The sequence below is a fragment of the Rhipicephalus sanguineus genome, chromosome 6 (genome assembly GCF_013339695.2).
Source record: "Rhipicephalus sanguineus isolate Rsan-2018 chromosome 6, BIME_Rsan_1.4, whole genome shotgun sequence".
NCBI classification, from domain to species: Eukaryota; Metazoa; Arthropoda; class Arachnida; order Ixodida; family Ixodidae; genus Rhipicephalus; species Rhipicephalus sanguineus.
The window spans coordinates 87,247,974-87,264,123 of NC_051181.1; the positions used below are offsets into that span (position 1 = coordinate 87,247,974).

The following is a 16,150-nucleotide window of genomic DNA, read 5'->3' on the forward strand; positions in this document are numbered from 1 at the left end:
GTTCGGACAGATTATTAGAGCCGTGTATAAAACATCACTTTGGGGCCTAGTTTGGTCTGGAAGCTCCAAAGATGCATTTTAAGCACTGAAGTTAACCTATACCTAAATAGAAACAGTTGTTCACTGTGGGGCGTTGGAAGGGCCGCTTTGAACTATATTGTACATTCTGAAAGTAGCCACGAAGGGCACCCGTCGGCATAGAAATGTGCCAGATCTCTGCAGTGAGGCGGGTCTCACTGCTTACTTGGCTGGCCGCGTTGCCAGTTTCAATGGTATTTGGAGCTCTGCACGCTCCAGGGGGACCCCAGAAACTTCCGAGAGTGACAGCGGACACCTACAAGGTGAGCTTTCGCACATCTCGATAAATGTCCTGAGAAAAGAAAAAAAAAAACATTTTGGCAAGTGATAGCTGGTATTCATGACGTTTTAGGAGTGACCCAGAATCACTGGTAGTGTGAATAAGGGAAAATTCATAACTTTGTTGAGTCGCGAAGGTGACACATGACCCAATGTAAAACTTCTCCTTAGCGACAACCTTCTCAGCATTCTTCACTGATGCGAGGTGAATTTTTATTATCCGCAATATATTTTAAGCCAAACTGCCTGGGGCTACATTCGCAAAAATTCTTACGGCATAAGCTTTTGCGGCAAGCCTGTTGCAAAGACAATTAAAGATAGGAAATATGTGCAAATTTAGCGTCTGATGTCGTACTCTATTGCAGAGGTCGTTAGCCGTTATATTACGTGGCCTTTTGCACACTACTCACAATGTCGGAAGAATAGCATCTGCGCACGCGTTTTGGAAGATCCAGCAGGCAATATGGTATCGAGTAAGCACGGCGCAACGATTTATGTGCTGTGAAGCTATGGCGGAGGTTTTACGAATTCTAAGTAGAAAAATTATGAATTCTAAAGCTTCGCTTTTAAGCGTTGAACGCGATAGCGAAATCCGGCCCCTAGTGCGCACTTGAGCCACTAAGTGCACACTTATTAATGTGTGTTGTTACAGACACGCGCACACAGACACACACACGCGCGCGCTAGACGTATATATAGCAATGGTACAGGTTTTAGATCTATTTAACAGCCCTTTTATAACAACTTCATAAAAATATTGTACAGTGATGTATTCACATGATCCTGTATTATGAACTGCGCGTAGGCGTGACACTTGTATTCGTAAATGATCACATTCTGTCGTCCTTTTTTCGTTAATTATCTGGCAACAGTTCGATTTAAAGCCCCAAGATCAAATGACTTTATTCGATTTGTTCTTCTGGAGACCTCGTCCGGCCAACCGCAACAAGCGTCGCCTTATGGTCGGTGAAATGGCAACTGCAGTACTTCACTGCTACAGTGGTGTCGTAAGAATGAAATGCTAAATCTATGCAAGCGTTCTGGTTTGTTGAAATGACATTTGATGGAGTTGCCATCTACAAACCAGTCCTCGTTTGCAGGATGTCCGGGAATTTTCGACAAACCCGAACATTTGGTTGAAATCTCCGACAAGTTTGGCTTCGCACCCTATGCAGAGCTCCAGCTCTCTCATGGCGAGGTCGGCAGCTCTCGTCACGCATGTTCCGGGCGCGATGTATACGCACGCAATCACCACACTGCCTAGTAGTACGGCACAAACTTATCTCCACTCGTACACCTGTTGGACTAGAGAGACGCCCTCCGCTTGCACTTCCCCGTATGGTGTATATGGCCACACCAACAGCACGGTTGTCGGAACGTTTTGCAGCGCTGATGCAGCGATACACATACACATCACATGGGTAGTTTGGATTCATCCAGGTTTCAGTGAAGCACAGTGCGGTAGTATTTGTTAAAATGAAATCACTGGCGACGTCTGCATTGTGTGCACCCAAGGAACGCACGTTGACACAACCGACCGTGATGAAGTAGGCGGCCAGCATACGGTTGCATTCGGCGCTGATGGTCTGGAGACGATGCTGGTCGTGTCCCCTGAATTGGTCGGCAAGGGCGCGATCAGGGTTATCCTTGAAGTGATAGAAGCGTTCGACACTTTCTTTGTTCCTCATATATACCCGTCAATGGTGGTAATCCTGCTGAGAGCTACGTACACAAGCTTTTTGGTTCTGCGACTTTGAGGAACCGACAACCACCTCATCGTAAGTGCCTCCTTCGGACTTATGGATGGTGATTATGCTCGCCTGGACGATAAGGAATTGCTTGCGCCTGACGGTTATGCGGCTCAGTCTTTTTTTCTTTAAGTGGCACCCGATTGTAATGAGTTCGATGAGAACCCAGTTGACGTGGATTTTGGGATGGCTTTACCGGTAACGTCGCCCCTTTAGCAGGGCCGCTGAGCCCACACCGGTGGGAAACTCTATTCGTAAGCGTAGCGGCTTGTTGTCGGTGTCCCTTTGAACGTGCCTCAGTATCCCCACACTGCCTTTGACGAGACTACCGGAGACATCGATGCTTCGTATAACCATGTCGGGCTTACCAAGGCCAAGCATTATGTTGTGATTCAAGTTGGCCATGTCTGTTTTCGATATGGTGGCGACTGTGGATTTTGCTTGCGTATACCCTTCGTGGGACCTGTGGCCACAAAAGGTATCCACAGCCGAGCAGTGGACTGCGTATTCGTTGCAGGCTTCGGCAGTCGCGGTGTTGTAGGCATCAGCATCTTTATGTAGAAGAGATGCACTCCGGAAGGACACTTCCTAGCGGCCTCTTCGGTGGTTATAAAGCGGCTTTCCAGGAGAGACACCACGTACGGAGCAAGTCCCCTCCCATCTCTAATCTTCGTGAGTATTGTGGCAAGCTGCTCGTGGCTCTGGTGCACGACATGCTTGAGTTGGTCGTATGAGAAGTTGTGCCAAGGCATACTTTCCGAATCGAATACACTTTGGGGCAATCTAAAGCACCTGTACACTTCAGCTGCCCTGATTGGTGGAAGCTGCCTCAGGTCGCCCCACACGATGACGTCGAATCCACCGAAGGGTTCCGCATATCTTAAAGAGATGGTGCGAAGTCGGTGATCAATCATCACGAGTGTGTCCGACGACATCATGCTAATCTCGTCGATTATAATGCACTTGACCAATCCGAAGACGCAGGGAAAGGAATTTGCGTCGCTCGAGCTGAGCCCTCTGTCTGGATTTTTGCCGGATATGACTCGCTTGAAGGCGGCGTGTCGGCTTCTAGAGCTAGAAGTTCGGCGTCATTCTGGCGCTGTTGACGCCTCTGCTCGCCTTCCCTCGCTCTCATGTCAGGGTTGCCTTGGCGACGCTGGCGCTTGGCCTCCGCTTCTCGAGAACGAAGTTCTTCATCACTTCAGCGTCCTTGACGCTTGTCATCGGCTTCCCGCGCTCGTATTTGGGGATGCATATCACGGCGACGGCGCTTCATTTCAGCTTTCCTGGTTCTCAGCAAGGCATCTTCTTCGCGTTGCTGGCGTTTGACCTCCGCTTTCCTGGCCTGTCGTTCTGCATCTTCCTTTCGTTTACGCCGCATCGCGGCGGCTTCCCTTGCTCTGAATTCCGGGTCCGCATTGCGCCACTGTCGTTTCGTCTCGATCTGTTTAGTGAGCGATTTGGAATTTTCCCGCCGCTTTTGTCGCATAGCCTCAGCATGCCGTTCTTTGCTCTCTGCCTTTTGCGCCTCGGTCATGCGTGACCTCCCTCGTCGTCGAGCACCAATTGGCACAGATGTTGCACGAAGTGTCGCAGATAAGGCAGTCTGGTTAGTGCACCCACTTGCTCGTGCTTCAAGGTTAGCATCGTTCTGGCTCGTTAGTTCTGCAACACTACTTGATATCAATGTCCCGCCGGCACTCATCGATGAGCAAGACTGTGCAGTGTGGCCACTTCCCTGTGCTATAAGGGTGAAACCATATAGGCGCTGCTGTAGTCGAGACATGCTTTTCACAATGTCTCACAGATGCCAGCACATTATCTAATGTTTGCTGTTTACTTGATATGATATGTTCTCTGTGCTAGAACGGAGGAATTATATAGGTTCTGCTGTAGTCGAGACATATGTTCTTCACAATGTCTTACAGATGGCAGCACATTATCCAATGTTTGCTGTTTGCTTGATATGTATTCCGCTAGATGGACATAGTTGTTCATTTTTGGAGCTGTTTGAAAGTTTGTGTGTGTGTGTTTTTAGCGGCGATGGGTGCAATATCCCGGCTTTTTCGAAGCATAGCGTCGCGCAAAAAACGTAGTTTGATCGCCCCGCCAATGCGCCTACAAATCGCCGAATTGGCTCATTTTTGTCGTGACACTTGCCGAACAAAATGCGTTAAGGAGACTCCTTCCACTACAAGGCATTTATGTAGTGTTTTTTCCCGAAGTAGTTGAAAGTAACATCGTGGCTTTATGGTAGGACACCTTCTTGCCAAGCAAAAGGCCCGAGTTCGATCCTCAATGGTACCGAATATTTCTATTGTTTATTTTATTTGTATCTTTCTCAATTTTTCGCTCACAAGCGACGCCGACGCCGGCGGCGGAATTTCTGCGAAACGAGCTCTCTAACGCCATCGCGTTAAAACATTGCAGTGTTTCGGTGGACATAACGAAATGCAGCAGCCGCAGCCGGAATCGAACCGGCGACTTCCAGATCAACAGTCGAGCACCACACACTGCACTACCGCGGCAAACCGCGTTCAACCCTTGAAGGCGAATCTAAAGCGTCCTATAATTTTAGTTGACTATACACCAACATCCATCTCTTAGTGCTCAGCTAGTTCAGGCTGATCTAAAAGGATGAAGGAAGTGTCGTGTCGTCTTCCATGGTGGCAGTCGTCTGATAGGTTGTTTTCGTATCAATTACTAAACAAGCTCCCGGCGCATAGCACCTGTGAATGCGGTAAGGTTTGTGCATGCAGTTTAAAAATCGAAGAGCACCAAATAGATTATGTAAAAAAGCGAATGATTGCATTGACGTTGGTAAATCAGTGCAGAGTGGAAGAAATCAATAAGTTGTGCATATTTTTGTTTCTTATAGTGAAAGAGCCCGCGCCGGTGAAAATGCGGCCTCAGCATCAGCGACGTTGTTATTGAGCGCAAAATCCCAATGGATGCAAAGAATAAATTTGAGGTGTTCGAGCCGATATCAAACCCAGGTATTATTGCATCCCGCCGCTGAGGTGCGGGAGTTGGCCTTGATTGACGCGGAAGTGCGATGAAGAACGTAGATTTATTTACAATATGAGCATTAATAAAATAGGGTGAGAAGACTGCAGATAAACATAGTTTCGGCCGGTAGCATATCGTACGCTGCGGACCACGGCCAGGAGAACACGACCCGGCTTTCGATGGTTGTGCTTCTTATAAAGCTTTCCCACACGTCACTTCCAGCCTATCAAGAACTGGGGTGAGATGATGTCAGGTTCGTCCAATTGGCTGTCCCAAACAGGTGGCGTCACTTTCGGCCAATGGGAGACCCAGAGCCTTGTTGCCGGTGCCCTGCACTCTTGCGTGTAAGAGCGCGCGCTTAGAGATGCAATGCCTCCTTGCATCATATTGCATCCCGGTGAGGCCATCGTCCCAGGATCGATGACCGTGGAATACGAACCACCTCGGCTCTGGCGCTAAGGCGTCGCTCTGGGGATGACTCACTCCCATGCCTCTGTGGGAATGCCGCACTTATCCGCTGAAAAGCTGGATGCTGCAATGGTGCGCAGTTCGTATCTAACAGTATTCTGGGTGTTCGAGCCGATATCAAACCCAGAAAAGTTTACGAGATCAAATGCCACGCGCACAGACATTCGTTTCCACGCGGCACGGTTCAAGTGTCGGCCGAGTAGGGAAGCATGGAAAGTGAATTTGAAGGCGATGTACAAGACGCCCGCTTACGTTATCGCGTTCCAGTCTTAAGGGCGAAGCTTAGGCGTCCTCCAAGATTTTTTGTTGCATGATTTAATATTCTTACAATTGAAAGATCTACAGGTGCGGACGGTCTCCTTCGGAAGTATAGGCCATGACTGGAGGCCACTACATTTTGTTGTATTTTAACAAATCTCACCCAAGTTTCAGTTTACCACTTGGTCCACTTGACGACGGCGTTGTCTTCTGGGTGTCATTAGCTCAAATGGTAATTTCCTAGTCAAGCTTAACCGCTTTTTCCCATAACTCGAAGCGCGTGTTGTTCCATCTTTCTAAAAGTGTCGTGTAATTCGGATTCGCCAATAAAACTGTGCAGTGCTTTGAATAACTTCTGTGTGTTTGCAGTCATTCTACACAGCCTTTTGCAGAATAAAGCTGTGGTGAGCCTAACTTATGTGCTTGATATTTTCTGAATGCACTGCAGGTATTCGCCAGTTTTCCATACGCAGTAGGCATCTCCGCTGCGCCAGAATCCACAAAGCTTTCTTGTCTCTCCGCTAGGCAACTTGAGATTGATCCCAAAGCGAAGACAACAACTTATCTCTGGAACTTTCCTTCGCTTGGGTAAGTAAATCAGGGGTACTGAACAACAGGAAAAGTAGTGATGGTTCATGGGCAAGATGAACGCCTGTAACGACGCAACAAATTAATTGAACACGGCATGTTTAAAAACATTTTGAACTCCTTGGCGCGAATGAAGCGCTCAAACATATACAACCACGGAATCATAATGCGCAAAAGCATTCGGCCCTTTACGCGCGAATAGGGCGTTAACGATAATATTGCAAATCGTGCAAGGCCTTTATAACAAACTCAGCAACTCCAACTGCTGCGCAAAAAAAAGTGTTTTTTTAGATGCGTAGCAGCTCTTTGACTAGCCTGTGTAACGCTGTCCGTCCGCACAAACCCGAGGCAACGCGCTTCCCTCGGCGCAGGTGTTGGAGCGGTGCCAAGTAGGTCACGCCGCAGCTGGGCGTTGACGTCACGCACACCACGCACGCTTCCCTCGCAGGTGCGCGCGTACGTCACTCTCTCCCTCACCCGCCGGAGAGCCGCAGCTGCCGGCTGCCTCCCGTGTCTGCGTTTCAAACAAACGTTTACACCAGTAAACGCTACACCGAGTTTCGCTTCAAACGAATCTTCCAGCGCTCACCGCAGCACCCGCGTTAGCGCCGTTCAACCCATGACGCCACCCGTGCGCAACGCTGCTGCTTCGCATCCCATCAGCGTTCCCTTCGGGGAGATGGTCCAATTTTTTTTCGTGGAACGTTGTTGAAACCATGCTGAAATAATATTGTATCGAGTTATTTCTGTTTATGTGATTTTTCTTTCACATCATCTTGTGTATGTAGATATATGTGTAGATATATGCAATGACTTCATTGTTTCTACTTGTCTAGCAGTTTCTGGTAGCTAACTAAGCACGGTAACCCTGTCACATGTGAAAGAAACGAAGTAGAGAGATAAAAAGCTGTTCACAACAACATACTATGGAGTTTCAAAAGCAATTCGATATGCAAACTACACTCACTGCTTAAATGAGCACCTATTAATAAGATGTCATTTATTGACGGTCGAAGCGCTTCCTCTTCATGTTAATTGGCGTACTGTTAGTAGTGACCATGAATACGACTAAAGCTCTCAGGCATTATTCCCAACACATTTGCACCCTGACGACACGCTCTTACTGTGTAACTTATTTCCCAACAGCCTTGAGATTCCGTTCAAGGTAAAAGCAGCAGAAAAGCCCGGAACTATGACGTTTACGGTTGGAGAAGGTAAGTTCTTTCACTTGATCTTCAATAACCGCTGACGACACAACAATAATTTTTATGACCACGTATTCATATTCAGAGAACAACCAGGTGAAAAAATATATAACACTGATAAACTACTATCATCGAAACGTAGTGTTCTTATTTTCACCGTCACAAGTTCTTTAATAAAAGAGAAACTGAAGTTTCATGTCTAATTTAGTCCCTTCAACCCAGACAAACTTTCCTTTTGTCGAAATAAACTGAATGAATGAATTTCTGAATTTCGTGCCAAAACCTCACAACGTGAGTGCAATTGTGACGTCAGAAATTGCAATCTTTTTTCATCTTTTGGTCATATTGCCTGATTGAACATTCCTGCAATTTGCTGCACCAAATATATGGCTAGCTTACAACACAGTGTGATCAATTTTCGCTGATAAATAATTATGTCAGCCCTAGCATACATTGTCTAAATATCTCACGTCACGGTGAGGTCGAACGGGAATCTCAAGGCGACCTTACCACTTGTGGTCTTGCGACAAGAACGGAGCTTTTGGTATTGTTAAAGGGATTTTGTTGCTACGAGAGAAATCGTTTTTCTCTTCGTTGTACCGCTAGGATGCGACGCAGAATGATATTGTAAAAAAAGGACAGAAACCAACACATGCAGAAGAACCTGTATCACGTTATTCCCGCATAAACTTGTATCAGTTTCAGAATACTATAATATCCGTGCAGCTATGCCGACAAAGAAATACTGACACATCTGCGTTTCTATGAAGTTTCTCACAAAACACCTGACGGCGCTTATGATCCCATTTATTGCTTTTATTTTGTAGAAATATACTGTCGGTGTGGAATCTGTGTATCATTTTTAAGGTATTCACATAATGGTATCCTGGTCTCGATGGTTACGCAATTACTCCAAACTGTCGGGTTGGTAACCTCAGTTGGATACAATTGTCGATTTAACTCTTGTATGCAATCTCCGTCAACGACAAGGTGCCCACTCCGCAATGAACGACAAAAATGTAATGCGAGAAGGAGATCTTTTTCCTCAGTACATTTTTGATGTTTGATTATATTAATCACCCTCTCGTGCGTGTTAAACGTGTCTTGCATATATTAGATGAACAGAAACCATTTGACGATTCCTTTCTGCGGATGTATGCATTTTTTTTCTTTATTCATGTTGTTGTAAGTAACGAATACTAATCCCCTACAAGCCACTCTTTTTTGAAAACTTGTCGCACAGTGAGGGTCGTCAGCCAAACTTAACCGCATTATTTTAATCTGATAATTGATTATGATATTTCTCGTTCGCCTGCCCTAATGTGCTACGTAGACGTAGCGGTTAAAAGGAAGTATTTACGTTCTCTTCCAATCTTCTAGTCTAGTTGCGCTGCGAAATACTCCAGGAGTTAATCTTTCATACATTCTCAAGTGAAGAAGAAAACCAATGACACGATGGCCTCTGCGATATTTTGAATTTGGAAAACGAAATGCTGGGTCCGTTGTGCCAAAAACACAGGTCCGTCATCTGCGGCAAGTTGTCATTATGGCAACTTAGATTTTACGTCTGCCGCGTTTCATGAAAGTACAAGCAATCTTCACGAGGTCTCTTTTTAAATAGCGGAGCAGCTCATGCTCGGCAAACCCGCGTATAGCGTTCGCGAAAACTATCATCAGCATGCCGGCGCGCGATCTTTTCGTCCTCTATCCCATATTACGCTTGAACATGTGCGCCCGGAGCGCGTTCTCCCGCTCCGCCGCTTTTTCCGGTGTGGAATGCGATAACTCGGATGGGCGAAACAGCGAGTGCAGAGAAAGAGAGAGCGAGAGATACAGAGATAGAAGAAAAACAGAGACATAAATAGAAAGAAACGCAAGAGAAAAATAGATAGGAAACCGAGTGAAATAGACAGAGAGAAAAAGTAAATATATATATATATAGAGAGAGAGAGAGTAGGAGCTCGAATTCAAGAGGAAGCGAGAAGTATATAGAGAGCCAATGAAGGTAAAAGATAAAGGAGGGGAACTTCACGTAAAATTATGTAACACTAGTCAGGTGACGACCTTCGGATTACGCGCATCGGGCGCACAATCCGAATGTTGGAGGTTCGCTCCCTGCTGGAGGCACGTTGCCTTTTCGTCCACTTTGCTTTCTTCACTTCTACAACACAATTACTACAGTGCAGTTAAAAACAGTACAATAAACGTGCCCTATACCTTCCTTGGCTACATTATCTGCTGTTTTTCATTAAGGTTTGGTGAAACAGAGAAACGAGCCCTCAAAATTCGCTTCCTTAATTCAATCATAGCGAGGTTCTCGTTCCGGCAGACTTGATGCCTTCAGGTAGTATGTGGCGGCTTAATTGTCAGCTGTTTCGAGCTCGCCGTCATGTCTTCGAGCGGCGCTGACTAACACTCCCAGATTTGCATGAACATAAATACCCGATAAGTAGATGAAGGTTCGACCGCCGCCGAAGCTCAATTGGTAAGCGCATGGAGTGCGTAATCCGAAGGTTGCAGGTTCGGCACTTGCCAGCGGCAAGTTGTCTTTTCGTCCACTTTACTTACGCGGCATCTATATCAGAATAACTAAAATACACCTAAACAATAGAATTAAGGTCCCTTATACCTTCATTGCTTTATTATCTGCTGGTTTTAATTGAGGTTGCCTCAAACAAAGAAACGAGCCCTCAAAATTGCCTTCCTTCATTCAACACTAGCCAAGTGATATGTAAGCGCGAAGGTCACGTAACACTAGCCAGATGACGTAAAATAACGTAACACTAGTCACGTGAAATGTTCCCGTCAAAATAACATAACACATTTTTCAAAAATATTTTAGCGCAGACACAGCACATTCACAGACGCACACACCCACAAATCCAGGCGCCAAGCGCGTAGGGATGTGTGTGTGTGTGTGTGTGTGTGTGTGCGTGTGTGAATGTGCTCGGTGTTTGCGCTCAAATATTTTTGAAAATCGTTTACCAAGTAGCCCAGCAACATGTTCTTTCAGCGCAACACTAGTCACATGGCGTTCTAACAAAAATCACGTAACGCTAGTCACGATACGGAAAATCTCTTTCCACAGGTCACGTGACAATCCCGCCACACCAAACGGGCTTGGGAGGGCAGCTCCTTCCTCTGGAATCCGACCACTAGCTCCGCTAATGGTTCCAGCATTGACGCACCAGTGTAACCAGCGTTCTTAAGTGCGGATCACTCCAGGGGCCTGGGCTCTCATACGCTGGCTTATGCCGTCGTACGACAGCATACGACAGCGTGCGACAAGTGAGGTCGAGCAGAAGGGGAGGGACGAAGGCGAGGGTAGAGCATAGCATAACTGTCTGTACTACAGTATAGCAGCGGGTCGGAAAGGGAAGTGAAGGTGAGGGGGACGGAAAGGAAGAGGAGGAGAGTAACGGATAGCCGTGTGGTATAGAATAGCAAGGGGGTGTAAAAGGGAAGTCAGAGATGTACGGGTGAGGAGGAGGGAATAGAAAACTGGAGAGGGCACCACTGCATCACAAATGAAGGTTTTCTTTCCAGCCATAGACGCCGAGCCGGCTGTACGTTTGGAACACCAACGCGCGCTTGCCTTGAACGCGAGCCTCCCTGAAGGGCAGGCTAATCACTGCTTTCACGTTGAGTGCAAGTGCATACCTTTCTTTTTTTGCATCAATTCAGTTTTGCCATTATTCTGAACCAAAACAATTCAAGTTTTTCGGGCTTTGATGGCGGCGAGACGTCAGTTAGATTAAGAAAACTGATAGGGTACCTTATAGGTTCACCTAAGACGACTCGAAGGCGAAAGCCATTTTCTTGTTCTTTTTCTTCTCAGTGTATTGATCCTCAACCGCCCCCACACAAAACATTTGTGCACCTAACGAGGTTTTATTGACCGATGCCGAAGGCCATGCACAATAAACAAACAGAATTTTTTCTTGTTAGGAGGAAAATTGTTTCTGCGAACAATTTTTTGCCATGCCATGTTATGTGAAAAAATTATTGTGCATTGCGGCGGGAAAATATAGCATTGGTATCACAATGTTTAGGTAAGATTACCTGCGGAATTGATGAAAAAATGCATTTAAAGCAATTATATATGACAATATTTCCGTTGAAAATTACTTATCCTAGAAAACATTTCTTATTGACTTTCTTACCTTCTATGCCGCACGCCGTGATGAGTTCTTCTGTATGTTACAAAAGTTTGTGCTGGCTGTAAACTTACTTTGTAATTGCGCTCGATGCATAAAACGTGGTTGGGACTTTCCAGATTCGACGCAAAGAGAGGGCATCCTTTACTACACCGATTACAAGGATTGTGCTATTGCGGATTTAGAGTACGATGGACATGGTAAGACCACTCATGAGCAACACTACTGCCCAATAACTGACGGTTCAAAACCATAATCATCACCAATCTCAATCCCCCCTCCCCTCAACCCACGCCCGAAAGGCGTTATCATAGCAACCTGTACTTCTGATTGCGGAGCGTGTTTCTTGCATTAGTACAATGCGTGCCTCTTTTGGAGAAATTTCGTTTCCCCTCGTTATCTCACCTGAACATTTTGCCAAATGAATACTTTCCGACTCCTCCTGATCTCCTTGTGCATAAAGATTAGCATATTTTCAAGCTGCTGTAAGTTGGCTTAGCGACAGCAGCACTTCTTCATCCCACATTACGCTTTGGCCCCAAGATCACAGTCTCGAGGACTTGCAAATCTCTACTCCTATTTAGTGGGAGACCGCGCTGCTCAGCTCCTGGAATACCTGTTGGTTGAAGCGAATCGGGTAGACATGGAGCAATAAACCTGGTGGTTAGTAATTATAGGGAACGGAAGCTTAATAGATTTGCGTACAAGTATTCTAAGTGAGTATTTGTTTAGTTTTTCTTCTGACAGGATACCGTTAGAGGTGAGCATTAGAGGTGCTCCTGATGGGTAGATACTACGTGTCATGATGCAAATAGCTTGATTTTCGGCATCGTGCAATGGGGATAAATGGACGGGATACGTCTTGCCCCACGATGATATGCTATAATTCATACGCGTATCAATGAAAGTGCAGTAAAGGGAGATTAGTGTTTTTAGATTACGGAAACTGCCCACTCTAATTAATTTCTAATTCCTTAAAGTGCCTTTTTTTAGGAGCGAAGCTCCTTAGGCCTGCACCCCGCCGTCGCCTTTGAAGCTCCCTTAAGCGTCACTTTGGGTTACAATCGCCGGTGATTTTAGAGGAGATGTTCAGGCCTTGAGCGGTTTGTTTCTAGCGTACCAGAAATTGGAGTTTAAAAGAAATAAGCTCTGTGCACTACAGGTTATAATGGTCGTCTTCACTTTCACCACCTTCATCGTGGATTGTGAAGTGACAACCATCATTCTAGCGCACTGCGGGCGCTTTGTCGAAGGTGGTAGCAGACGCTCTCCCCACCCGGCGCCGGCGCAAAAAGACAATGAAGCGGTGCGTGCGCCGAACGCGCGCGGCGTGCCATCGCTGCCATCGAAAGTCCCCACCGCATCACCACTCGCATCCCTCTCCCACCTGTCTCCCTCTCTCTGCGCTGCGCTCGTCGCACAATCACTCGCTCAGTCGTTCCCACTACCGAGCGCAGCAAACGCGTTCCCCACTCGCTTCCCACCCTACCGCCTTCATGAAAGAGAGCAGCGAGATCAGGCGCATAGTCGTTTGCGTCCCATTTTTAAGGAGGTTCGCTCATCGGTTGTATTCGTACACGGAACAACTGCTAGTATTTGTTACGGATAAAATACGCTCATCAAAATTTGAGACGTTTATCTAATATGACACCAAGAAACACTTCACTCTCAGTTGGATAAAGTTGTTGGAAACAAAGGCTAACGATGGAGACCCTGAAGAAGCTTTTTTTAGTCGAGAAAACGAAGATCATTATTGCGCAGGCCATTTTGTCGGCACCAGGTTGCTGTGTTTGCCGCGTAATATTTAATCTTGAACAATAATAAATGAAGGTTATTATCTGAGCAGAAAATAGTAGTGTCGTCAACATAAAGAATACAGCCAGAGGATTTTAGGCACTTCGAAAGGTCACGGATGCAGGTTAAAAACAAGAAAGGTCCTAATATTGATCCTTGTAGTACCCCAATGTCAGTTGTTACATGGTGCTGTTGTTGGTGATCATGATGAGTCATTATGCCTGAACGCTTTCTAATATGCGGGCCTTTAAACTGGCCACTCGGAACACAGTTCACAGGTTTTAACGCGTGGTGTATGCTTCCGCCACTCAGTATTACATGCTTTCAGGATACTCTTCGCACTGCATGCCACTCCTATAGTTTTTTTTTTTCGTCTCAAGCACTGGCGTGGCTCTGTGGTAGAACACCTCCTTGCCACATGGAAGACCTGTGTTCGATTCGCTCGTGAACCGAAGATTATTATTATTTCTTTGTTTCTATTTGTGTTTTCCCCCACGGATAACGCTGATTTTTCTGTTTAATAGCTCTTTAAATAGCTCTTTAATTCTATCGAGGTAAAACTCAGCCTCTAATATTGCAGTAGTCGCTTACTTGCAGCCTCACGTAAAGGGGCACCATCTTTCAACACCACCGCACGAAGCTCTCCACCGTGTGTTGGCCGCGGTGAACCATCCTTCCATACTTGGCCCTGAAAATAATAGTTCCTTGCGGATTTCCTCCTGCTACTCTACAAATGCCCTGTACGCGCCAGACGTATGCTGGAAACACAAAAGATTTATTGGCGAAAGCTGTGGAAGAATGCAGCATACATATTTCAGGCGGCAGCTCCAAGACTGCGATAAAACAGATTCTTGTGGCGAAGGAGAGGGCAGCTGATGGTATTGCTACGCATTGTCTTGTGGACTAATCATAGCATTCTCATTTTGAGGTATGCCCAGTATCGTTAGGGGTTCACGTAAACAAAGTTTGTAATATCTACGTTTTCTTTAATCCTAGTGTGATCTACATATTTATGAGTTTTCATTTCTTCCAGGCAGTACTATTGAAATTCTTTATACATCGACAATTTTAGCAACTGATAATCATACTTTTTTATCTTCTAGTGTGTCTACTCTGGGCAAGAAGAGAAGTGAAGGATTCAGTTCCGCAACGCTGCATCAGCTATTATGAAGACACGTGTGGTGTGAAGGTTAAACAGCACAGCAGAGACCTTTGTCGTGATGGAGAAGGCGATTATTAGGTGATATTGATTACTTATGAACGCATGAATTAAATGAATAAAATACAAGAAGGGGCTATATTTCAATATACCCATTGGTAGGGCTTACATAAACACATAGGAGTATGTGGTTGAACTTGCTGAGGTGAACGTGAAAAAACACTGATTTATTGCACTGTTTCGCTGGTCGCCACGGCAGGAGTGCTTGCTAGAGCTAGGAAAAAAGGTCTTTCATTGCAAAGAAGTTTGCCAATAAAAGAAATTCGAGCAGATTTCACATACGGTGAGAATTCATGTTATGCGCACTATGTCATCCTGAGATCCGAAGATTCTTCAAGGACATAATTGCTTTAAATTTCACTCTAATTAACGAAAAGCGCACGACGAACGTCAACAGTTTGCTTTCTATTAACCGTGACAATTAGATTTAAAAGACACAATGTCCTTGTAATAGAAAAAGGTAACCGTCCCTCCAGATTTCTTCACCCAATGGTAAAACCCGATTGTTTTGCCAAAATACGTAAAACGATATCAACCCCGCGCATGTTGAAGCTGCATCCTCCATTTTTGTGTGAAGTTTTGTGATTCAAAAGCCGCTTCGCAGGAACTTTTCATCGTCTTTGATGACGTAATTAAATAGAGTGTATTAATGAGTTGTTTGCGCAAACGCTAACAGAAAAAACATTCCGGCAGATCCTATGACTTCTGGGAGTCGATTTAGTGCGAAACATTTGGCGAGTAGTGGCGTACACCGCATTTTTTATTGCCTTTAGCCAAGCGTTGCAAGTAGAACCTATTTTGTACACTTTGAGTAGATGTGGGGATATCGTGATCGGCGAAGGGGCACTTGTCGAGGCATTGACTATTTGAGGAAAGCACGTAAGCACGTATCTTGAGGAAAGTCGCTATTCGAGGAGTCACCAAATTTTGGACGCGCGGGGGAGAGGGGGGTTCTGGCCCCTTCTATCATTTTGGCTGCGGGCATGATTGTGGGCTTACGAAGCACGTCGACTACGCTGGCACCCGAAGCGTATCCTATGGTCCGACAAGAAGTCAGTACTCACCTCAGAGCACATACTTCAATTTTATCGAAACTAACAGCATGCTACGGTGCGATGATGCGCATATCACAAGCGCAGTTTTGCCTGTATTCCTCCGGGTTGGCATTGCTTGACCATAGCTTTGCGAGCCATGCGAGGTCATATGCAATGTTTATTACATTATTATAAAAGCCGATAGCGAACACTGTAACCACAATTGACGTTGCTGGGATATGGCACCTTTATAGGGTCTTTTCCGTAAGCAGTTTCAACTGCTGGCGTGGCTCTGTGGTAGAATACATGACTG

General features: G+C 45.8%; 1 protein-coding gene across 1 annotated transcript; it reads left to right on the forward strand.

The window, feature by feature from the left end:
• Positions 1 to 216: 216 nt before the first annotated feature.
• Positions 217 to 14,841, forward strand: LOC119397955 (uncharacterized). The gene is made up of 5 exons (XM_037665247.2): positions 217 to 341; positions 6,289 to 6,428; positions 7,575 to 7,642; positions 11,910 to 11,990; positions 14,688 to 14,841. Exons 1-5 carry the CDS (start codon positions 270 to 272, stop codon positions 14,822 to 14,824), a joined length of 498 nt encoding a protein of 165 aa, XP_037521175.1. The 5' UTR covers positions 217 to 269; the 3' UTR covers positions 14,825 to 14,841.
• The last annotated feature ends 1,309 nt before the right edge of the window (positions 14,842 to 16,150 follow it).

Excerpts from the sequence above, each read along its gene's own strand:
- LOC119397955 (XM_037665247.2), top strand. The coding sequence starts at position 270 with ATGGTATTTGGAGCTCTGCACGCTCCAGGGGGACCCCAGAAACTTCCG. Across the intron at positions 342-6,288 it reads TGACAGCGGACACCTACAAG|GTATTCGCCAGTTTTCCATA; the intron begins GTGAGCTTTCGC and ends AATGCACTGCAG. Across the intron at positions 6,429-7,574 it reads TGGAACTTTCCTTCGCTTGG|CCTTGAGATTCCGTTCAAGG; the intron begins GTAAGTAAATCA and ends ATTTCCCAACAG.